At 44.1% G+C, this 25,377-nt stretch overlaps 1 protein-coding gene across 1 annotated transcript in view; it reads right to left on the bottom strand.

Moving 5' to 3' along the window:
* Sh2d4b (SH2 domain containing 4B) overlaps positions 1 to 25,377 on the bottom strand; it is an 86,859-nt gene that overhangs the window by 9,117 nt on the left and 52,365 nt on the right. The window contains exons 5-6 of the mRNA XM_040747662.1: positions 20,722 to 20,938; positions 18,633 to 18,757 (exon numbers count right to left, since the gene is read on the bottom strand). Of these exons, the coding sequence (XP_040603596.1) occupies positions 18,633 to 18,757; positions 20,722 to 20,938 (342 nt within the window). The remainder of the gene's footprint in view (positions 1 to 18,632; positions 18,758 to 20,721; positions 20,939 to 25,377) is intronic.

Raw genomic sequence — 25,377 nt, 5'->3', positions numbered from 1 at the left:
GGGCCTAGGTCCTGCCCTGGATGAAATTACAGACTCTGGAGATCCGCCCACCTGCCAAGGAGGGCCTCACCCTCCTTGGGGAATGATATGGGGATCGGTGGGGGGCTGGAGGGGGACTGGTGGAGGGACAAGGTAGGAGGGGTGGGAGAGGGAGCTGGGATTGACATGTGAAGCATTCATGTTTCTAATTTAAGTAAAAACATATATTGAGGGAAAAAATGTTCTGGATGTTTTTATTTGGTTGGTGTTTTTTTTAATCCGGGTAATAGTTGTGGGTTTTGGTTGGTCCTATCTTCTGCTGTTTTAGAAGAACAATGAATTGTAGCACATCCTACTCTACACTGCTTGCTACTTGCAAGGGTCCTGCCTTTTATGTTCCTTGTGCCTGATGTAAGGGACCCATGTATTCACATTGCCAAATAACCCTTTAAGGACAGTCAACATGCTTGGGGACTACTGCTCATATCCTCTTCCAGGACTCAGAACAAATGGCAACCAAAATGGCTACCTCTCCCCAACCAGACAAGGTAAGTTAAACAAATATTCTGCAAAATAAACAAATGCAGCACAACTTTAAATAGTTAAAAATTTGCAAAACATCTTTGCATATTTAAACAAATATTCTGCAACAGGAAGACCCAGCAGGAAAGCAGGCAGCTCCATTCCCTAGATTGGGGTCCTGAACTATATAAAAATATAGAAACCTAACATCATTAAACATACACACTTTCACTTATTTTCTGCTCTTGACTTTATATTTGGTATTGAGCAGCTTCAAGTGATAGACTGCAACCTGGCACTGTAAACAAAATAACCCTTTATCCCCACATTCTGTTATAGCAACAGAAATGATACTAAAAGAAGATTGTACACCAGTTAGGGGCTTCCTATCCTAGGATCTACATCATTACTACATTTGTAAGTCATAACATTGGTACTTAGCTTTCTCATCATGAATCTCCTATAGAAATGATTCCATTTTGAGGCATGAAATCCAGAGGTTGTAATAAGGGGCCATGAGAAACCAATGTAAGACCCAGCATTGGACACAAGCTGGCACTATGACCCCCATCTCATCTAGTCTTCATAACAGTTTGTTATTAAGAGATTGTAACAGAGAATACAGAGGTTCTGGACTTCCCATGGACACAGACATGTTAAGGGTAGAGTCCAGACTTAGACTTGGGTCCTCAGAGCTCCAAGTGCAGGGTTATTTGCTCTACACCATTTTGTCTCATAAAGGATAGATAATGCTAGAAAGATACAATAAAAGGGAGATTAAGGTAGGCTGTATGGAGGCAATGGAGAGGGCCAAGAAGTGGGGCTTGATAGCGTGGTAAATTATGTATAAATAGCAAAGTAAATAACAGTAGGATGTTAATAAGAGAAAATGGGATGACAGAGTAAAGAGGTCTACCATGGATCACTTACATAAATGTAATACAAAGGAAGTAGAGAGTATCTCAGGAGGTTCAGAGACATGGAAGACAGAACAGAAGTCCTCACTACTCTATACTCTACTCACAGAAGGAAGGCAAGAAGAGGAGAAGGAAGGGTATAGGGATAATTCTTAAAACTGAGTGGTTGAGAATTGTCAAATACATATGGTAAAGCTGTACAAAGATATTTAATACCACCTTTACCAACCAGGGAGAAAGGGCAGGTTACCAATAAAGACCAAACAGCTATGGCAACTTCTCAGCTGCAGTAATAGAAGCCATAGGAAATTTAAATAATGTACTCAGTGTACTAAGAGCAAAACAACTATATTTAATGAGACAATATTTTGAGATTAGCACAATAAAGTGATTCTCAGAAAAGTAAACTTGAGGGAGTTTGTTACTAAGGGATATAGTTTAGGGAAGAAAAAAATGTACACTGGGCAAGAAATGTGAGGATCAGGAGGAATGGGGAGTAGATGCTGTGGGTCAGCTAAACACAAACAACAACCAACCTTACAGCATGATGAGAACAGAATGAGGGTGCTACAAAGATGAACTATAATGAATAATGGAAATGTGGTAGCTATACACAATGGAATTTTATTCAACTGTAAAGAAAAGTGAAATGATGGGATGTGCAGGAAAATTGATGCCTAGAAAATGTTATAGTGAGTGAAATAGCCCAGTCTCAAAAAGACAAACATAAGTGTTTGTCCCACTCAAATGTGGATCCTGACATCACATTTTTAGATTTGTGTGTTTAATTCGAAGTATCAATGGAAACTAGAAAGGGGTTATTGGTGGGGAAGAGGAAGAAAGATCTTAAGGGAGGAGGTGTTCCATTTTGGTTTCTGTTTCTGTGATAAACACTGCAACCAAAAGCAATTTCAGAAGGAAGGTGTCTGTTTTAGCTTACAGTCATCACTGAAAGAAGCCAGGGTAGGAACTCAAGGCAGGAACCTGGAGGCATAAAGTGAACAAGGAGTCATAGATGACTTAGTCCCAGTGATTTTCTCAGCCTGTTTTCCTATACCACCAAGAACCTCCTAACCATGGGTGGCAATGCCCCCAGTGGGCTGAACCTGTTCTACAAACTTAGTTGCTTACAGCTCAATCTGATGGAAGAATTTTCTTAATTGAGATTCTTCTTCCCAGATAACTTTAGCTTGCATCAAGTTGAAAAAAAAAAAGATCTAATCAGAACAGGGGGATAGTGGAATGCAAAGGATACCAAGGAGGAAAGTGAAATAATGGGGAGGGAAGGTTAGGTGGGTAGAGAGATGGTAGGCAAGGCAAAGGAGGAAGTGGTAGAGGGGTAGCATGAAGGATATTTGAAAAGGCCATAAGAAAACACACACACACATATACACAGACACAGACACCTATGTACACACATATGCATTAGTTTAACTGCAATCACCCTGCACAAGGGATAATACTCCTCCGAGAAACCACAGGTTGTCACATAGAAAGCCCAGAAGAACTATCGAGGAAGGTCCCAATACAATACAAGCCGTGGCCAATGCTCTTGATTGCCTACCAGAACTTGATCACAAGACCCTATTGGTGAAGATTCCAGACGTTTAGATAACAAGATATGGAGAAATCAAGTTGGTACTGGCCATGAATCTTCCTCCCTGCTAGCTAACTTTCTCGATGTCAGGAGGTGCTATGTAGGCTGCTATGGGGGAAAAGTCATCAACAGTCAGTCCTAACCATCCATAAACCTGTAAACTACAATAATGACTAGTGTGGCCAAATATGCCCATGGTGCAATAGTGTCACGAATGGTATGAAAGTGACCACTCTTCCCCCTTGGATTTAATCCCATAGGAGGAATCAAAGGTCTGGTGTTATAACTGTCTAAGAACCCACGGCTGAGAAGCTTACAGGTCCCAGAGAAGAGCTACTATTATTCTGCTAAATGAACACCATAGCAAACTGCCCTCTAAATCTGCATCTTCATAACTATACATTAATGCAGCTCTTAGATCAATTGAAGAAGCTTATTTGCCCCGTGGATGGTAGCCATTGCAAAACTCACAAACATTCAAAGTACAAGAGCAGAGTGGCAGTGGAATATTCAGTCACAAATGGGACATCTTTATCACATTCCCCCATGGTTCAGGGACTGCCTTGGAAGAGAGGACAGAGAGATTGTAAGAGCAAGAGGTTGGGAAGGACCAGAGCCAAACAGAATCTTCAGGACCTGACAGGACCACTGCATTCAAGAACTCATGCACCTGTGGTTGCCTACCAAGATCAAGCTAGTCAGTATTCTAGCATGGAGTGAGGAGATGGGCGTATGGACCCCTAGTCATAACTGAAGCTATTGATAGCTGCTGGCTTCTGGTGAAAGAAGAGTCAGTTTGCTGTAAGGGTGTGGCCCCAATAGGTTGATCATACCACAGTCTATGGCCACAAATCCAGTATTAAATGGACAGCACAAACTGTCTTGGTTAGTTGTATGTGGGGGTGAGGGGACACCAAATTGTGAAGGATTAAGAATATGGGAAGTAGACCTAGGAGGAGTTAGAGTATTGAATAGGAGTAAGATGTTGTCTCGATGCTGTTCTATTGTCGTGAAGAGACACCATGACCATGGCAACTCTTAAAAGAAAAAGCATTTAATCTAGGGCTTGCTTGCAGATTCAGTAGTTTATGATCATGGCAGGAAGCATGATTGCACACAAGCAGACATGGTACTAGAGAAGTAGCTGAGAGGTTTACATCCAGATCCACAGGCAGCAGAAAGAGAGAGAGTCGGGGTCTGGAATGCAATTTGGAAACCTCAAAGCCCACCCCCAGTGATACATGTTCTCCAACAAGACCACACCTCCTAATCCTTTTCAAATAATGCCACTCCTTGATGACTAAGCATGCAAATATACAACACTATGGGAGTGATTCTTATTCAAACCACCATAGAGGTGAGTATGATCAAAATATATTGTCAGAGATTCTCAAATAATTAACAAAAATATCATATTTTAAAACAGATCAATTATAACAACAAATATTTTAGTAGTAGGAAGCAGGATATTCAGGTTTTAAAATTCTGTTTGTTTATATTAAGTTATACACTAACTTTATAATTTGTAGGAATATATCCTAAATCAACCAATAAGAAACAGATAGTAATAGCACACAACCCCCAAATAATAGAAGCAGAAAATGAATGAGAGAAAGAATTTAATGAAGCATGAAAGACAAGATCAATTGGAGAATAAGCACATCATGACTCCTCTTCCATCACAGAACTAAATAAAGTCTTAGAGATTAACAGATAAGCAACAAATGAAGGGAAAGAAACAATCTCTAAAGCATTTGGGACAGGGATCCCACCTGGTATAAGAGGAGGTTCTGTGCTGGCACCACAAGACTGTTGTTGTGTCCACTCAACATTTTCTTTATGTCTTCAATGCCCTCAGTGGCACCTCAACTTGACCTTGTACTTCCAAGCTTAAATATGGTAAGGAAATAAATCTCTACTCCTTATTAATTACCCAGCCTCAGATAGTTTGTTATAGCCATCCAAACAAATTATGACAACTTGCGATTGCAGATGAAGGTAGGAACAAAACACAAGTACAAGGCTTTTATGGTATCAGAACCTACAGAGAAGGACAGAAAGAAAGATAAAAGATGAAGGAAAGAAGAGATGGAGGAAGGGAAGGAGGGAGGAAGGGAGGGAGGGAGGGAGGGAGGGAGGAAAGGATTAGGAAAACAGAAGTTCTCTCTGTTTGACATCCTTCTAGGAACAATTTAAAAATCTGAACAAGGACTAAGGATGCAGCACAAATGGTTGACTAGCATGCAGAGACCAGTGGGCTCCATTCCTAGCACCACACACACTAGATTTGATGGCATAAGCCACAAACCTATAATGCTAGCATTAGAAGTTCAAAGTCATTCTCAGGAAGTTCAAGGATAGCAAGCTACATAATACCCTAAGAAAAAGAGAAAGTGGGGGAGGAAATCTTAAGGAGATACTATAAAGAGCAGAGGAATTCCTGATGAGTGAAGTTCTGAGTAAGCATGTATTGTTGACATGGACATGGCTAAGTCAAGGACTCCATAGGCTTAGAGTCATGGAGGGATAGCAAAGCCTCCCTTCTGGCCCATGTGGAGATGTTGATAGTTTGATAGTGCATGCAGAAAATAACCACCATAGCTTTCTTCCCCTGCCCTCCTTAGATTACAGCCTGAAGATTGCTCTCCTAGAAGACTGCTCCTATTGAGATTAACAAACCTGTCTCCTTGATCCAGCTGTACACTGTAAACCCCGACTCCCTGTTTACCTATATGTAATAACCCCACATCTTTGTCTAGCTATATGCAATAATCCTGCCTTCTTGTTCAACTCTATGTAAGAAAAATGGCAAGCTGGGTTCTCCAGCAGAGCCCAGATCATTCAATCCCAGATTTTCTGACTGGGTATCTCTCTGTGTTTGTCTTTTCTTCATCCCCTTGCTGCCCCAGTGAGAACAAGATTCTAGGAGCCATTTGCAAGGACACAGCAAGATATACAGACACAGACCAGGACTTGTCAACCTGAGCACTACTGACATTTTAGACTGGTGTTATAGGGATTTTCTGTGAATTATGGAATATTTGCCAGAATCACTGGCCTCTTTCTCTGGCATGTCAAAAGAATCTCCCAATTGCGACCACCAAAAATGTCCCCCAGAGATACAATCTACCTGAAATTCCCCACCATGGACACAGATGAAGGATCTCTATAAACATGTTAATAACTGAAAAACAGCAAAAAACTTAGACCATACTACTGTAGTGTACCATATAATTTATATCAAATGTATGGTTTCAACAGTAGTTTATATTAAAATTGTCATATTTTCACAAATCTAAGACCTATGAAAGCATCAATTTCTGGTTCTTTCTTCTACTCTATCCTCATGTCTAAGAATGTGTTGGGAACTTGGGCCATCAATAAGTAGGCAGAATAAATGCCTAGCTGGAACTGCAATGCCATGATTGGCACTTATGAGACATTGTCATTGTGACAACCACTGTGCTAAGAGATCAATCAGCATTAGTTCACTGAAGCCTCACAATAATCTTTTGAGGCAGGTACTTTTATCCCCATCCCCCATTTTGCAGAGTAGAAAATGAGGCAGAAAGAGACTGAGTTACTTCCATGGTCTCATGGTTACTGAGAGGCAGAGGAGGGAGAGAGGAACAGTCTATCTGTCAGTCTATTCTCCCCAGGTATAGCCCAGAGGCTCCCTCCCAAGCAGGAAAGTGGAGGACTATGTGAGCAAGGTGTGGATTAGCATCACCAGTTCCTACCCCAAGAAGACTCAACTAGAAAGTGCATAGAGGCCTCTCAGTGGGCTGAGTTCTAAGTGAGTCAGGACCAGGTCTCTAGGCACAGACTGACAGGAAGGCTCACCACCTTCAAGACTCAGTGCCTGAGGGTTTGATGTGGAGAGGAGACAGCAACTAGAATTTACAAACAAGGCCCATGTTTGATGTCTTTCCAATACAGACAGACTTGTCACCAGGGACCGGGAGATTAAGTTCAGTAATGCCTGTGTTCCGAGGAAGGTGATCCTGGATTCACGTCCTTTATATAACATGGCTTCATATTTGCATATAACCTGTGAAACCCTTCTGTATTGGGTGCTTTAAGTCATCTCTAAGTGTCTCATACTATCTAATGCAATGACATATTAGGTAACAATGACAAAAAATAAGTCTGTACATGTTTTACGTAGATGAAATCTGTGTAATGTAACTACAGTTTCCATCCTCAGTTGGTTGAATCCATGGAAACAGAGCCCACAGGCATGGAGGGCATAAAGGAAATGGTAAGTGAAATAATACCAGGGGCTCGTGAAGGTTGTGACCACAGTGGGAAGTGGGGTGCTACCGCCACTGAGTGGGACACAAACCCAGCTGATCCTGTCCTCATTTGCCCACTCCAAATGTCACAGGTACAGTAATAAACTGAAGCAAACAGCCTCCATGCCTACCTGGACCCTTAATGGTAATGAAGGAGGAGGAGGGGTTCACCTGAATCTCCCTGCATGTGTGCTAAGCTCCAAGTAACCCAACACCTACAGTGCCCTCCTCTGGGCAGCATCAGAAAACGACAGACACACTCTGAGGAGAGAAGCCCTTCTTGGAGTTGCTCTCTGCCCAGGGTTCCTGGATGCTGCGGAATGACAGAGCAAAAGCAGGGATGTACGCTGAGTTAGAGAACAAGCCAGGCCATCTCTGCCCTCCCACCAATGCCTTACTGTCCCAAGGGGGGCATTTGCAGTCAGCAACCCGGTGAAGGGGGACAGCAGCATCCAGCTTCCTCCATTACTGCATCTTAAGTACAGACCTTAAGTGGACACATCCTGACACCCCTAACTCCTGCCCCACATCCCACCTGGATGCTCTCAAGCACAACGAGCAAGTCATTCACTATCAAAATATTTGCTCAGCAAAAGGAGGGCACGTCATAGTCCCAAAAGTCGCCATGCTCTGATATACCCATAGATCTGCCAGTTAACACAGCCTCAAACCTGACCCAGGTTTCCGTCTCCTCCTCAACTGGGATTGCATCCTTGGAAATCATCAGCTGGAAACTGAAGCCACCCGAGTAACCAAATGAGCCCTTTTTATTTCTGTCAGTGCTTCACTCTGAGAAAGAAAGACACGCAGGTAGGCCGGCTACCCCGGTTCCCTTTTTACGAGTCTCGATTTATCTGACGTGCATATTTCTTAAAGCTTTTGCTGAGGCTTCGCCTCACCGACTGACAACTCCCCCATTACCGCTTAGCTATTTCTCATTCATTTTTGGGACTCTCCTTTCTTATTGCTGCACTTTGCAGACAATATCATTAAGGAGGCTGGAGTTATTAAGCTCTTCATTCTCAGAGGTTTCTCCAAGCATCTGAAAGCCACAGAGTTTGTGATGAATGTGTTCAAATACCTTCATTTTTTTTATACCTCCCAATGAAATTGAACCATGGCTAACTGCTGAGACAAGGGTTTCAGCCGACAGGCTTCCTGGTTCCAGGTATTTTTATGCACAGAGGGAATGTCGACCATGACTGTGTGTTCACAGCTGACGGACCAGCTGCTTGTGAAGATCAGTGTTCTGTCTCTGCAAAAAGCACCTTAGACAGTCAACATAGAAAGGGACACGGTTTGCTTATGGTCCAGCAGACCAACTTTAGGCCTCTGGAGGAGGAGTTAGCTGGCAGTCTTAAGAATGGCATAGGGGTGGAGGAACATGTTCATCTCCTAAGGAGGAGTACAAAGAGGAATGATGGGCCCCACCCATAATCCCATTTAAAGTCACACCAGCAGTGGCCTCTTAAGGTTCACCCACCTCCTAAGCACACCCCCTGGTGAACATCCTTTAGCATATGAACCTTAGAGACAATGCATCTCCAGTTTTTGTACATGACCAAGAGTGACAGATACTTCCTAGCAGAATGGTTTCTGAAGATGGCTATGGAAACTGTATAGCACTTACCTAGACTGGATATATCCATTTATGGTATTCATGACTGTCAGGCTCTTAACCACCTAACTGCTTCAGCAGTGCAGAGACCAGCCAGTTTTCCTCTGTAGAGACCGCCCTCACCTACTCAGCCCTGCCTAGCATCTTCTGGCAAAGAAACTTGGACCTTCCCTTGCTTTCTGTCTAAACAACTTCAACAGTGTAGACTCTGTCTACTCCTGCTGTGGACGTTCTTAAGACAGACCAGTCAGGCGGCTCATTTACCAGGCCACAGTGATTGGCTTCTGGGTGATCGAATAACCAAACTGGAGCCAACAACGCAGCGAACTGGAACAACACTGAGGCTCTTGACCGTTTGAACTTGGGAGAAAGTAGACAAGGCACCTTAAACAATGGCTGCTTCAGAGTGGAAGGAATGGTGAGCAACGGGGCTCAGAGCTGGAGAGGAGCCAGGGGCTGAAACACACACATGCCTCGGATCAGGTAAAGCCTGAAGCTGGACCCGGCTGTGTGTCAGTCATGTGAGCTGAATTTCTTTTTGGTTATGTTGCTTTGCATTTTTCTATCACCTGCAACTGAGCCTACGGTCCATGAGGATGGGGGAGGGGGCTTTTGCTTATTACTTAGGTGTAGCATGAGTAACCAAGTAGTTGTTTATTTATTTTTGCTCTAAGACAGATGTATTTGCCACAGAGTTTGAGAGACTTTCGGCAAACGCCCTTGGCTGAAAAACAACATGGTAGAACAGAAACCGAATTCATGTATGCAAAAGAGATCATATGACAAGGCAGGAAGCAGGAAGCAGGAGGAGGGCTAGAGTCTTACTGTACTCTACTACAAAGCACTCTCTGGGAGCTGACTGGGCATGCCTGAGGACTACACAGCTCCCTCCTGAGGAGTGTGCACCCAGCCTCCTGGGTTCTGAGCTTTTTGCCCTGACAAATACTGACACAGTAGAGACCAGGGTCCCAGCACTGTACTATGCAGACTCTACTACACTTTGTTATAACCCTGGCCAAAGCCCTGACATTCATAAGCACTTATTGTTATAAGCCTGCTATTTCTCAATCATTGTTTGATGATCAAATCTGGCCCCGACTCCCCCTGCTCCAATTCCTCTCATACCTCGACTTCTTGTGTTTTTGTTTTGTATTGGTTGTTTGTTTGTTTGTTTTTAATGCCTTAGCATGGGGAGCCTGCTTCCCAATATCACTGTTCAGGTAATTCAACAACCCCAAACACTAGTGTCTGTTTTACTGTGTTTATCGTCTAAGACCTTTGCTGGAAAAAAATGGCAACACCTCCAAAGAAGCCACCTGCCCCGGGCAGAAGAGAAGCATGACAGCTAAGGTAGCCGTACAGCCCACTACAACTGAGTGTTCCTAAAGATTCAATCATCTCTTCTACCTCAAGATGCCCAGGACCTGTAAAGAAATGATCCTCATCCCGGGTTCTTGAGGTGATTTCAGTCTGTCTCCTCACTGGTGAGCTGGACATGACTGGACTGCAACGTGCTGAGAAGCCCCTCGGCTTCAGAAGCCAGACCACCTAAGTGTGAGTCCCTCCATGCCCACTTACTACCACGGTCGCCTGAGGCAAGTGACTTCAATCCTTCGGACCTCAGGTTCTTCAGCTATATAATAGCATGACCAGTGCACTGTGATGTTAGTGGGTTAAATGAACATATGTGGAGCCTCAAGAATGGCATACTGTGAACTCTGTGTCCAAAATGGCTAGTACTATTACCTACTCCATACAGTTGTGTGGAGAGTAAATAAAATACCAGATAGCCAACATGCATTTGACAGAAGGCCAAAACAAAGGAAATGTTCAGAAAGCAGCTGAAACATGAAGAGTCATCATTCTCCCACAGGTGCAGCTAGACACAGCCCCAAAGATACAGCCCAGTGTGTACCTGAGGACAAAGAGTCACATGTGCGCTGACCTTGGAAGCCACTGAGCTAAATAATGCCTCTGTGCCTTCCAAGCACACAGCCCTGTGTCGTATGCAGGGCTTGGGAGCAGAAGCGGCACTAGAATTATAGACAGCTAAAAGGAAAGTCAAAACCTTAGGGACACCAGTGCAATCTGCTTTCCTTAAGCAAGAGCAATATTGTTCTTTGTAATCCCTTTTGGGGCTATCTAACCAATGTACACGTTCAGGAAAAGAATGAAAACAATTCTTTTATTTCTTAGTGGAAATACCTTAAGCAAAAATGTTAGATCACAGCTCTGTGGAAGAATGTTTGCCCAGCCTGTGCAAGGCCTCAGATTCAATCTCCAGCACTACAAAAAAATAAAGAAATGGGTCAAGTGGCCTGCTCTTTTACCGCTAGAAGGTTTTTGTCTTTTCCAAATTCTGCTGGAGAGGGGAGCTCTTTAACTTGAGATGCATGCCAGCCCTCCAAATACCCTGTGTTACACCCATGGCATTTAGAAATGACTTCAAAATGGTCATCATAATGAAAGAAACTTTTGATTTGTGCATTTTGGGGGGAGGGGAGAGGGAAGGCTCAATCAGTATCATTTTCCTTTGGTGTAGTCACATGGTGATGTGGGAAGTCCTGTGATCATGTCAATAAAGCACTGTTGGGCCAATAGGAATCTAGATAGGTGGGACTAGGAGTCCAGGAAGACTCCGGGAAGGAGAAACACAGAGAGTCAAGATGTAACGCCATGGGGTAGGAAGCCTGAAAACTTCTCCAGTAAGAGATATACTTAGATTAACAATTATGGGTTAATTACTTAAGTCAGAGCTAGCCAATAAGAAACAAACAAGGCCAACAGCTTCATAATTAATATAGCCTCCTGTGTGTTTACTTGGGACTGATGCGGCTGTAGAACCAGGCTGGCAGGAAGGCTTCTCTCAAGGAAAAGGCTTCCCTTTACATAAACATGGTGTCTTCCTTTACTTCTTATCTGAGTGACAAGACTGAATCACAGTGTGCCCTGGAGGTCCGAAGCCACTGACGCTTCAAGTTCCATTGTACACCTCCATGTTGTTATCTAACAAGCAGTAGCATTAATTTGTAGAACTTCCTACTTATAACCCTCAGAACAAGACCAGATGTCGCTATTGTCCCCAGCCCTGGTTGATGCTTCACATAATTTTCTAGTGCTTGAGCTTGCTAAATTTCAAACCCGGGACAAAAGGCTGAGGTGCCTGTTTAACATATCAAAGCCAGCCTAGCCATCAGGTTCCCTCTGCATCTCTCAGCTCCTACCCATTACAGGGCCCTCCTGGCTGGCACACCCTGCTCCCACCCCTAAGCCTCTCCAGCCCAGATACTGTATAATCCAGTCCTTTTGGTTACCTGGCCTTTTCATCCACTCTTCTGGACCTCCAGAGTGCTATACCTGGTTCCTGCTCTCCCTCTCCCTGCCCCTCCCTTCTGCCCCCTCTCCCAAAAGGTCCAGCTCAGACTGGTCATGTCCACTCTGGATTCTCCCAGATGTTTCTGACTCTGGTTATGTTCTCCCATATACATATAATAAACCTTCTCCTGAACCATACCTAGGAACAGTCATGTCCTCCCTTTTTAATCTTCGTCTTTTTTTTTTCATTCACCTGGTACCAAAACCAGGGACCAATCATGTCTCCTTTCCTTTTCATTTCTTCTTCTCACTCAGAGCTCACAGACCTCCACAACTCTTCTTGGCTCTATCCATGAACAGAAATATTCCCCCAAAAACTCACTCCAGGTTCTTTCCCACTGATCTTGGAAGCTAAAGGCAAGCACTTCGTGACTCATTCTCTCCATCTGGTCTCAGAAACTCTGGGCCCAGAGAGTAATCACCAAGAACAAACAGGGCATTCCCAGATAGCTCCTCAAGCTTTGTTAGAGAATCCACATCAGGTCCGCTCTGCAAGGTCATGAATCAGGGAGAGTGAAAGGCAGGTTGTACCAGAAGTAAATCTCAGTAAGGGCTCATAAATCCAAAAAGGGCTTTTTCTCTTTCCTTTTTCTTTTTTCTTTTTTCTTTTTCTTTTTAAATCCCAATACCCATCCCTGAATAGCAGAAAATTCAAGGAGGAATGAAATACTCAGAAAAGAATAGATAAAATCCTGTGTCTTGTGTGACTTCCTGGGTTTACCGGTGGGTAATGATTAGGTAAATTTCTACAGCTTTCTGAGCATCATGGTGGGCACCTGTAAAGGGATGTCCATGCCCAACTCAAGAAACCATGGACAATGGTGTGAGATGCTGTACATCAAACTACACAGCATAAGTAAAACAGGAGGGACTGCATGGAAGTGGTACATCAGAAGGATGGGCAAAGGGAAGCCATCCTAACTTCTAGGATACACTCTCTACAAAGATGGGGAATGTCAATTCCAAACTCGGTGCTTGTCAGAATAAGCACCATGACAGTAATATATCACCTGAGTGAAGTCATCCCACCTGAGTGAGAGTGAGTCCACACTTGTGACACACTCCCAGCATCTGAGCAGAACTCAACAGGACTCATTTATCAATGTTGTGCCCATCATCAACCACGTAGCCCTTTTCTATGCCAAGCCCTAGGGGCAGTAGCAAGGCCACTATGCATCATTGCCAAGACAACAAACCATGGAACATATTTTAAGCCTTTTCTAGAAATAAAGTTAAGAAAGAGAAATGTGTTTCGAATGAGCCAATGTTCAGAGAGAGAACACTCAATAATGTCAGACACACACTGAAGTCCAAAAATAGCTTTTTCCCAGAGCCAAGCTTATGTGCTGGCACTTCTCAGGAAAAACTACAAGTCTCTCATAATTCTTGGGACATGGCATGAGCAAAGGAGAATGGGATTGCTTTTCTACTACTCTTTTTAACAGAAGACTGATTAACCTCCCAGGCTGTTCTCAGGGGGAAGACAATCTCCATCCCATTTGTACTCTCATCTGTTCTCCAGACTCATTTCTCTATGCCATGTTTCCTTGAAGAGCTGGAGTCTCCTCTGGTAGTTGATCCCACACTCCAAGACACACTAGTACTGCACTTAAATGTAACTCCTTTGGGGCACAAGGCATCTTTGTTGGTTTGATTTGCATATGTATCCTGTGGTGTGCACGTTATAATGTCAATTTCCCAGAGTTAAATGGCACACCCAAGATCAGAGATGGGCCCCGTATCTTGGTATCTTGAGATTCCTGTGTGTCCTGGTGTTTGGATTTCACCAAATACATCTAAATGTCTGGGAAAACAGAAGAACTATAAATTACAGTAGTCATTCTTAACCAGCAGCAAAATCCAGCTGAACTGACTAGTCTAGTCTCTCCCAGGACTAGAAAATAATTATACTCAACGGTGATTCATTTCATCAAATTCTTCTTTACTCACCAAGTCCATACACTTTGATATATGACTTTGAAGTCTCTTACAAGGAAGAAGAAGAAGAAGAAGAAGAAGAAGAAGAAGAAGAAGAAGAAGAAGAAGAAGAAGAAGAAGACAAATTGTAGCCAGCAATATGAAGTATAGCCAACAGCTTAATGATCCTAAGCCTAGATGCTAAGAAACTCAGATGCTGCCCATCATTGTCTTCTGCCTACACCATCAGTATGACAAGAGCATATCTAAGTGGACCCAATGCTCCCAGAAAATGAGAGTTACATGAAGAAGGACCTCCCCACTGAGATCCAGCCACCAAAGCCATGAGCAGAGTCCCTGCCATTAACAAAATGTTACAGGCTACCTGTGGGCTGATAATCTCTCTGTCTCAGTAGGGATTGGTACAGAAGGAGTCCCACCTACCCATCATGAAATCCCTATGTTGGGGAAGGAAGTTGGGACCTTCCAGTTATTCTCGACTTTAGAGATGAACAAAGTTTTACACACACACACACACACACACACACACACACACACACACACACACACATACACATATCTCAGGAGCTGTAAATGGGCTGCATGTCCTGCTTTTCCCCAAAAGTGCAATATATTGAAGTAATCACTGTTAGCTATCACCATCAATTCATAAAAGATAGAACATTTTAACACTAAAACTGAAAAGGAATATAATCCTAGAATATAAATATAGCGCAGTCATTTCTAAGCGAAGGCAATTGGCCATCCTCCTTATATGAACCATTTTCTTCCATTCTGTCACAGATCAATGAAAACTTGGTCACTAAATAGTTCTGTTCTGTGTGTTAACAACTTCCCTACATGCTTTATAGTAGAAACTGTCAGCAGAACATGAAGTCAATTACATAAATTTTAAGACTTAAATCTAGGTTCTGTTTGTTCTGTGACAACATAAAACCCTTTTCTCCATTGAGTTAGAAAGTAAAACTAAAGATAAATTTCTTTTCTCCTAGCTGAATGTCTGAAGGCAACATGGGTGACTACGGGAGTCACTGCTGAGCATGTGTAAGCAGTGTTTCTATCAGTATGTAAAGAACACAGGCTTCCTTAAGTTGAACCCAGTGACCTTTCTTGAATGAATTATTCAAAACAATCTACCCCATGAAAGAGACCATGCTAGTCTTCGTACATAAAAATAAAAATTGAAAAACTCTGGCCTTCCCAAAAAGAAAACACATAATTTTGATCACCTCAACTTACCTTCTCTACTGGCTACCAGGAGCCCCTCTGAGCAACCAGCACAGCCACCAAACCCCAGCTTCATGGGACATTTGAGCTGCACTCCACACCTGCCTGAGATACCATAAGCTACTTCCATGGTGGCAATAATATATATATATATATATATATATATATATATATCCACCAAGGTCTTCAGACCGTACAATATGAGAGAAGGCAGGGTGTCTCTGGAACCATCTCCAGGACAGATGGCCAGGTCACTCATGAGTGTTGACTGTGCTTTCTCTGAGCCATGAAGAGCCACTCCATGATCTGTTGAATATGTGGAGGCCTAAGAGAACAAAGTTTCCTCAAAGTGGAAAGTAGTTATAAGAGCCTACTTACCATTCGAAACTCTCAAGCACAGCATAGACACCAGATCCCAGGCTGCCTCTGGCCAATGACACCTATGCAATCATAGTAGGTGTCTGTTTCATCCAGAAACTTTGAAACTACTTTGTAACTCACTATTTCTTTCCTTTCCATCTGCCATGAAACCATCAGACTTTCCAATAGAAATAAAACTTCAGTCTGAGATCTAGATGTCTACCATTAACTCCCAACAATCATGAGACAGAAGTATAAAATAACCCTTAGTTGGTAGTAGCTGCCAAGTTTTTGGGTGCCTGGGTTCTCAGGTGCAACAAAGCCTATATATGCATGTGACTCACACAGTGGGGATGTCACAGTGGTCTTCTAGAAGTCAACAAAAATGACAGCACTGGAAGATGACAAACTTCTCTTAGCTGTGTTTCTACACCTGACCTCTGGGCAGGTGGAAGGCAGAGGTGACAGGTGAACCCACAGGTGCCTAAGACGTGGATCCTGCCCCGTTGAACATATCAAGAATTAGAAAAACATGTCATCCCTCTCTTGTGCAGTTCTGGGTTGTCAGATTATTACTAGGTGGAATCATTCAGCTACCACGACCCAGTACTGAGTACTGAGGGCTAATATTTGGGACTGGAAAGCCTGGGACCACATCCTAACTCTGAGACCTCATGTCTACCTTTGACCACTCCTCCACTGATACCTACTGTGGCAGGCACTGGGGTAAACAGGGCTGACCCTTAGCTTTCCAAACTTACGTTCATATACGAGAACAGACAATGAAGATTAAGATAAATACCAATCATATAAGGAAGCTATTTAAGAATGATGGAAGCCAAATTAACAGAGCTTGAATAAAATAGCCTTTGGAAAGAAATCAGGAAAGTGCCTCTCAGATGAGCAGATGAAAAGTAAGACTGTATCTGCCAAGTAAAGGGCTGGGGATAGACAGCAAAAGCAGGCAGCAGCATCACAAGGACAGGAGGCCTGAGCTAGAGAGGGGGGTGGCTCATATAAGAACATAAGAAAAGACAGAGCCCTGGGTAAGATGGACACAGACGGCTGACTCAAGGCTGGTGTAGGGAACTACTTGTCACCTGATCCTTGTACTTTAGAGAATTTTGTTTTGTTTAGTTTTGGTTTGATTTTTGAGTGTATGAAGAGAAGTAGGGGATAACAGCAGAGAAATGATGGGAATCTGACTGCATTAAAAGAGTCCCAGAATACTTTGTAAAGGATGAGTCACAAAGAGGACAGACTAGCAAAGTGGCTCCCAAGGCCTGGACTGGAAGTGCCATCACCTTTGTGACCTTCATAGATCCTGTCAACACTGTATCTCAGCTGTCTGCTGCCTGCCTGCAGTTCAGAGTGCACATGATTTTTGGGCTCCAGCAGGCTAGAGTAAAGGTACAGATAGCTTTTCTCAATTAGCACATTTTCCTGCTAAGCATTTCTGGTGCCTTTCCCAGAACTAGAGCCATGCCCAATACATGCCTGTGAAAGCCTTCCTCTGCCAGCTGCAAATCAATGTCAAGACACCAGAACTCTACACTAGCATGACAGCAGCCTCATCCCTCCAAGTGGATAGAATTGAGAGTACATCAAACTGGTCTAGAATAGGAGGGCAGTTTGTTACAAAGACAAACACACAGGAAATACAGACCAACCAACACTCTTTAATCCACTAGGAGACTTGACACTTGGGAAACATGCAGATATGGGTAATAACTGTGGCAGGGGAAGTTTGTTCTGACCAGAGATGTTCCAAGCTCTCTTAAACTGAGCTAAATGTTGGTTAGGGAAGGAAGGCTCGGGGAGAAAGACCAAGTTTCTGAGATTTGATGGTCTGGGCTAGACTTCTGTAATGTAAGAGTTCACATGAACACAGAGGAGATTCTCCTAGACCAGCCAGGCAATCAGTGAGCTCAGACAAGATCATCTGAACCAAACTAGAACTTCCCAGCCAACTCATACACACACATGAAGAAACAATAAAGGTCTAGTTGCTCCAAGGCACAGTGCCTTGAAAGGGTTTGTTGTGCAGTGATAGCTACCTGACACTGAGGGAACTCAAAGTCAATAGCTCTTGCTACTTCTCTTCAGGAAGTCTCTGGTGAAGCCACAGCCCTGTTTGTTTCCATTCTTGAAGCCCTTGCATATTCAGATCGCTCGACTGAGGCTATGGCCCCCAGAGAGTCCTTCTTGGTATTAAATTTACACATCATCTAGTACCTTTGAAAAACCACCTCCTGTCTTTGAGCCTTGGTTCCTTATCTGTAATGAAGGAATTGAAGGAATTCTAAAGAGCCTCCTTGTCTAATGCATTTGAGTGACTCTGAACTCTTCGTTCATCAGTCTGTCATCTGTCTAACCAAAAAGGATTTATTTCAGAGCCAGCAGCCTGCTGTGCTATGGCTATGGCTAAGAACAGAGTTGTAGAATGAAGCACAAGCAAGATGTTGGCCCTGCTCACCAGTAGCCTGGGACGCCAGGGGCTCACTGTCTCATGGGTACAAGGACAGAACCTTGTTGGTGACTTGACAACCAAGGAGGCTAAATGGTGACAGCAGTGGGTGGGACTCAAGCTCACAACTTTCCAGAAGACAGAGGGGATGCATGTCCAGTATGCCAGTGACACTGGACTTTAGGACCCTTGTCCAAGTGTTGGGAGCAGAATTGTGGCATCATGGAACCCAAAGTCCTCCACACCCCTGGTTGCAACCATGCTTCAAGACTTCTTCCATCTGAGGAAGAGCTGGACATGTGAACACCACCTGCCATGGGACCTATAAATGTACTACCATGAAACCAGGGAGCAATGGACTTGGTGTTCCTCTCAAAGCCAGCTCGGCGAGGCAGCTGTTCCTCCTTGAACCATCGCACGATGACTTCTCTGGAGAGTGGACGCAGGGGACGCTCCCAGGTCCTGCTGGGAAGAAAGACAGTAATGCAGGGGATGAATCAGAGAAGGGGAAGAGAAGAAAGAAAAGGGATAGGGAGGGAAAGGGGAGGAAGCTGAGTGGAAACAGATGACTCAGCAGGTAAAGTAACTTGCTGCAAAGTCAGACCATGTGAGTTTGATCCCAGGGACCCACATGCAGAGAATTGACTCTTCCAGGTTGTTTTCTGGTCTAGCGTGGGTATTATGTGTGTACATGTACATACAACAAATAAGTAAAGTTTTAAAGGCATAGAAGGGGGAGGCAGTTCTGACTATACTTCCTTATTCAGAAAACACATGAGAAATTCATTTCATAAAGATCAACTATTTCTGTATTCTAGAAAATTCTACCTCCAAAAATCAAAAGATAAGTGACAAACTGTGAAAAATTATTTGTCACAATTCTTCCCTAACTCAGGGAGTTCCTAGAGGTATATAAAGAGAACATGGATCACACAGGGAATGAAGGAACTGTACAACAAAGAGAAGGAAACACCATGGTCCAACAGCATATGGGAAATGCTTAGCCTGGCCCAAAAACATATGTGAGTATTTAAACCTACTCCAAGACATATTTTCTTACACAAAACAAGGTTGACAGCACCATGGGCCAGGCTAATGGCTGTGAAGTTGCAAACATTGGTGCTGGTCCTGCACAAGGTCAGTGAATTTCAAAAGCACACAGCTCTTAAGAAAGACCCTACTTGGGAGAGTATCTTTGCAGATTATGGGTTGCCCAATATGGATTGAATTTTCACAAGTTTATACACACAGGGTCTAGTTGGTGATTACAAAAATTTGAAATAGCAATGCCCACTGATTGTCTCTAATAACTAATAACAAATCCATGTAGTAGAACATGGGTAGCTTTTAAAGAAAGGAGGAGAAATAAGGTGGTTTGCATTTTTCTTTTCTTTTGTTTTGCTTTTTAACATTGGCAAGTGCACAGAGAAGCCCAGGGGTTGGGATGGGGTAAGGTAAGAATCTAAGAACAGTTTCTATGAAGGTGCTGTGAGGAGATGATATACAGGGAAGGAATCAGAGTTGTCTGTGAACACCACACCTTCTCATACCTTCTCGTTAGGGAATCATATATGATAAGGAAGGAAGGCAGGAAGTGTGGAGGGGGGATATGAAGGCACAGTTAGCTCTTGTTAGACTCCAGGAAAGCAGAGTGGGGGGACTATGAACAACTCCAAACTCCAATCAGAGTAAAAGTGGATAAACCACACTATCTGGGGGTGAACTGATTCCTGAACATTCTCTGGAGATGAAGGAGCCACAGATGCTTGATTCCCCAGCTCCCCTCCTCAGGGAAAAGGCTATGCTGCCAGGATGGATAGCTGAGGGGCCCTGAGATAGGAGGCTAAGTCTCAGGGCCAGCCCAGCCAGGCAGTCAGAACGTGGAGAGGCTCCAGGTGACCTTATGTCTTTGACTTTGCCAATCACAGGTTGTCACTAAAGTGTCCTTGGCAAACAGCCCCTCTAGGGACACAAATGTGTGCAAGGAACTCTTAATTTGCCCACACTAGTCTGCAACCCTGCTTTTCAAACTAGGTGTAAACCAGCTCCATCCACAGTTAGAAAAGGCTGTGGCCCTGGTCCCCAGCTACTGGGCTATACTTATCCCATCTTAGGTCTTTCATTGCAAGGTCTTGACCAAGACCAAGGAATCTAAAACTGAGGGAACATTTGGGGATTTGCATATGCAGATTTTTAGGGGAAAAAGATGTCAAGGATTACAAGAATCCTTACCCTCTGAAAGACTAACCCCCAGAACTGCAAAGTTGTTAGAAAGGTTCAGAGACCACCCTAATTCTGAATTCTGCCCCATTCCATAGATTGGAATGCTGAGGCCCAAGGATGCAAATGATCAACAAATAAGAGACAGAGCCTGGACTAGAACCCATGGAGTTTGCCTCATGGAATCACAGCCCATTCTAACACACCTGTCAGGTTCTGTAAGGGATGATTGTGAACTCGTGCACGGAAGTTGAGGGTAGAGTTTTGCCTCCTGCTCATGATTCTGGCCAAGTTCTTGGAACATGGTGCTCAGGCCAGCAACTGTGCCCTTCTGGATAGCTCGGAGTGAGTGACGCCGATACTCATCCCGGGCTCGCTGCGCACGACGGCTCCTCTCTTCATCAGCTGCCTTGGATCTGCGCACTGGAAAAGAGAACAGCATGGCTGGCCTTGACCCACAGCCCAAGCTATCCACGTGGAAAACATAGACAGCCCTGTACACAACTTACTTGGAATTCCATGATTTCTTGGGAAGACCACCCACAGCACCATAGACTACATAGCTCATGCAGAAGTGATAAGGCATGCCCAGCCTCCAAGATTGTGGGGGTACAAGGGTCTTTTATAACTGACACTCCATGGCTATAAAAGTCGAAGGCACTATCCTCTCTCCAGCTTTCTGCTTTCCATGTCCCTCAGTGGGGCTCTGGCACAGCCAAATATCCTTGAGAAAGTCACTGTGTGTGAGCACACACATGGGTGTGTGCATGAGTGCACACATGTGTCTGTATGTCTGTCTGTGTGCCTATGTATGACTGTGTGTATTTCTATGTATATTTGTATGTGTGCTTATGTGCATGTCCATGTGTATCTATGTATGTGTGTGTGCATGCATGTCTTTCTGTGCGTGTCTGTGCATGTCTGTATGTATATATGTATGTATGTGCATATATGTGTCTGTTTATGTCTGTGTGTATGTGCATGTTCATGCATATGTGTGTCTCTGCATCTGTGTATGTTTGTGTTCACATCTTTGTGCATGTGTCTGTCTGTCTGTCTGCCTGTGTGTCTGCATATGACTATGTCTACTTCTGTATATCTCTGCATGTGTGTATGTGCATATCCATGTGTATCTGTGTATATGTGTGTATGTCTCTGTGTGTGTGTATGTGTGTATTTATGTCTGTGCATATGTGTGTATGTGTATGTATGTGATCCTGTGGGGCGGGTTATGTGTATGTGTGTATGTGTCTCCTAAACTGGGGTTAAGAAAATGAAGACTGGCTCCCTGCTCCTCTCTGTTTCAGAGACAGCCTCATCTTCTTGTGAAGTTCCAGCCCCATGTCTGAGACAGGATGGTGAAGATCAGAGTGAACATATATGATCATACTGGGCTCCTGGTTACCAGGTCTGCCTTCATATCTGGTTGAGTGGATATTGTTGCCAATATGACCCCTTCACTGACCTTAACCACATGGTCTACATGTTCTAATATTACTTTACCATGTTCAATGACACAGTCAAGGTTGAGAATGGGAAGCTTGACATCAATGGGAAGGCCATCACCTTCTTCCAAGGGTAAAATCCTGCCAGCATCAAACGTGGTGATGATGGTGCTGAATATGAGGTAGAGTGTACTGGTGTTTCACCACCATGGAGAGGATAGGGCCTACTTGAAGGGTGGGGCCGAAAGGGGCATCATCTCTGACCCTTCTGCTGATGCCCCCATGTTTGTGAGTCTGTGAACCATGAGAAGTGTGACAACTCACTCAAGATTGCCAGCAATGCTTCCACACCACAACTGATTAGCCCTTTGACCGATGTCATCCATGACATCTTTGGCATTGTGGAAGGATTCATCACCATAGTCCATGCAATGCCTGCCACTGGAAGACTATGAAAGACCCCTCTGGGAAGCTGTGGTGTGATGATCATGGGGCTGCCAAGAATATCCTCCCTGCATTCACTGGTGCTGCCAAGGCTATGGGCAAGTCATCCCAGAGCTGAACAGGAAGCTCATAGGCATGGTCTTCCGTGTTCCTACCCACAATGTGTAGGCTTTGGATCTGACATGCCTCTTGAAGAAAAATGCCAAGTATGATGACATCAAGAAGGTGGTGAAGCAGGTATCCTAGGGCTCACTGAAGGGTATCCTGGGCTACACTAAGGACCAGGTTGTCTCCTGTGACTTTCACAGTGATGCCCACTCTTTGACTTTGATGATGGGGCTTCCATTGTGAAAACAACTTTGTAAAGCTCATTTCATAGTATGACAATGAATACAGCTACAGCAACAGGGTGGTGGACCTCATGGCCTACATGGCCTCCAAGGAGTAAGAATCTCTGGACCACCTATCCCAGCAAGGACACAAGAGCCTGCCTGTCCCAACTCAGTCCCCCACACTGAGCATCTCCCTCAGTTTCCATTCCAGACCTCATCATAACAGGAAGGGCTTAGGGAGCCCTACTCTCTTGAGTACCATCAATAGAGTTCACTGCATCCACATAAAAAGAAAAGAAATGAAGATTGAGCAAAGCCTACTGGAGTCAAGGGCTTCTGCCAGAACTGGTCCTCCTGGAGTCTGACCGCTTCCTGCCAGACCTCTACCTGCCTCTAAAATCTAACTGTTCTCATTAAAGTGCTCTGGAAGCTGGCCCTGGACTTCAAGTTGTGAAAGATTAATGATTACACTGGTCTTGCCAGACCACCTCACCCTCCAGGAAGGAAAATCTTACTCCGTCCATCCAATGTGGATCATAGGCTCCTACAACTTTCTAGAAACTGCACTTTGTCAGTATTTGGAGGACACAATTAAGTTGTTCTAGTCTGCAAAGAGTGTTTTGCCATAACAGATGATGAAGAGGCTTTTTGGAGAACATGGTTCTTTCAGATCCAAGCACATAGTCTGTGCCTTCAGAGGCATTTATAGAATGATGCCCTGCACAGAACATTTCCTGCATTCTGAGCTCCACAGGGGCAAATTCTTTGGCCTTCTCATTGCTGAACTCCAGTGTCTAGAACAGGGTTGGCAGACAGGATACCTTTCTAGGTGATAAGGGATTCCAGTATCCTGGGGCAATAACTCATGGGTAATGCACTTGCCATACAAGCATGAAGATGTGAGTTCCATCCTCAACACCCTGCAAAAGGTTGATATGGTGGCATGTGTGAGAAATACAGCTCTGGGGACACAGAAACAGAAGGGTCCCTGAAGCTCACTGGCCAGTCAGACTAGCTGATTCTGTGAGGCCCAGGTTCAAGGACAGGCCCTGTTTTAAAAAACAAAGTGGAAAATAGAAGACATTTAAAGTCAACCTCTGGCCTCAGCACATACATGTATGCGTGCACATATGCACACACCACACACCACACACACAGTCATGTATGCTCATTCATACACATACAAAAAATTAACAATTTTAAAAATCATTTTGTGGGCTGGAGAGATGGCTCAGCGGTTAAGAGCACTGGCTGTTCTTCCAGAGGTCTTGAGTTCAATTCCCACCAACCACATGGTGGCTCACAACCATCTGTAATGAGATCTGGTGCCCTCTTCTGGCCTGCAGGCCAGAATACTGTATACATAATAAATAAATAAATCTTTTTAAAAAATCATTTTGTGATTTGGCTCTGGGTTTGACTCTGGGCTGGATAGAGAGAAGACATGGAAGCAACCTTCCTTCCAATCACTCTGGCCAAGCTGGATAAAGGACAGATAAATGTCACCAACCTTAATGAAAAAGGTCAGCAACATCCTTAGAAGAGAAGGAGGAAGAAGAAGAGTGTGAGGAAGAGGAGGCAGGGGAAGAAGAACAAGTACAACAAGGACAAGAAGAATCAGAAGAATAAATGAATTACTGTGAGAGTTCAGGGCCCACCGTATTCATAAAGTACAGGGACCAGGACTGTCAAAGGAGAATCAGCCCGGGACTGTGCTGTGGAGGATGTGGTCTGTTCTCACCAAAACTCAAGTTGAGACTGGGGTCTTTAAGAGAGACTGGAGTCACCTTTGTAAGGCTGGATTGATTTTCTCAGGGATGGGTGAGGTCTTGGGAAACAAATGGCACAAACGAATCATCCCCCTTGTCCCTGCTCTGCCTCCTCTTGCTCTCGGGCAGAGAATAAATCTGCTTTCCTTGTGAATTACTGAGTCTTGTGAATTACAGTGGAAGGAAATGAACAAGGCAGTATGGAAAGATCAAGTACTTTCTAGAGAAATGGGAGAGGAGTTCATTCCAGGAAACAACTGTGGGCTTCAGAGACTCTGTAGGTCTCAGGGGCAAGAATTCTGTGAAGCCCGCTTGCACTGTGGGCAGAGAGCCAGACAAGGTCGGGGAAACCCAGGACCAACTTCATGGTCATTATGCAGTGAAGCACCCTGCCATACACCAACAAGTAACTTCGTAGCGTTTAGAGCTTCTAAGAGACAGGCACTAGAGACAGACAGACAGACGTGGGTTTTGCTCCTGAACCCTGTCTAGTGTGGAACAATATTAGTCCTTAGTTCTCTTCCCCTGAACAATAGACAGTGCCACCCTTAGTCTGAGGACTGCCACATTGCTGCACTATTCCAGAGTCACATCCCTGATGACACACAGGGCTCCCACTCAGTTCTCTAACACTGAGGAAACACAGAAGTATCTCTTTCCCCTCATGGCATAATCCGTGTAAGTGGTCACACAGCTCCAAAAATTCAAAGATGCAAGACTGAAGGGGTTTCACCACTTCACAGAACATGCTGGCCAGGTACAGTGACACACTCTGATACTTCTAGGACCCAAGAGGCTGAGCCAAGAGGTTGCAAGCTTCAGGACAGCATGAATATGTAAAGAGACCCTGTTTCAAAACCAAGAATGAATGA

Source organism: Mesocricetus auratus, unplaced genomic scaffold (genome assembly GCF_017639785.1).
Source record: "Mesocricetus auratus isolate SY011 unplaced genomic scaffold, BCM_Maur_2.0 Super-Scaffold_100006, whole genome shotgun sequence".
NCBI classification, from domain to species: domain Eukaryota; kingdom Metazoa; phylum Chordata; class Mammalia; order Rodentia; family Cricetidae; genus Mesocricetus; species Mesocricetus auratus.
Note: the sequence above shows the minus strand (reverse complement) of the source record. Positions and strands in the feature narration are given on the sequence as shown.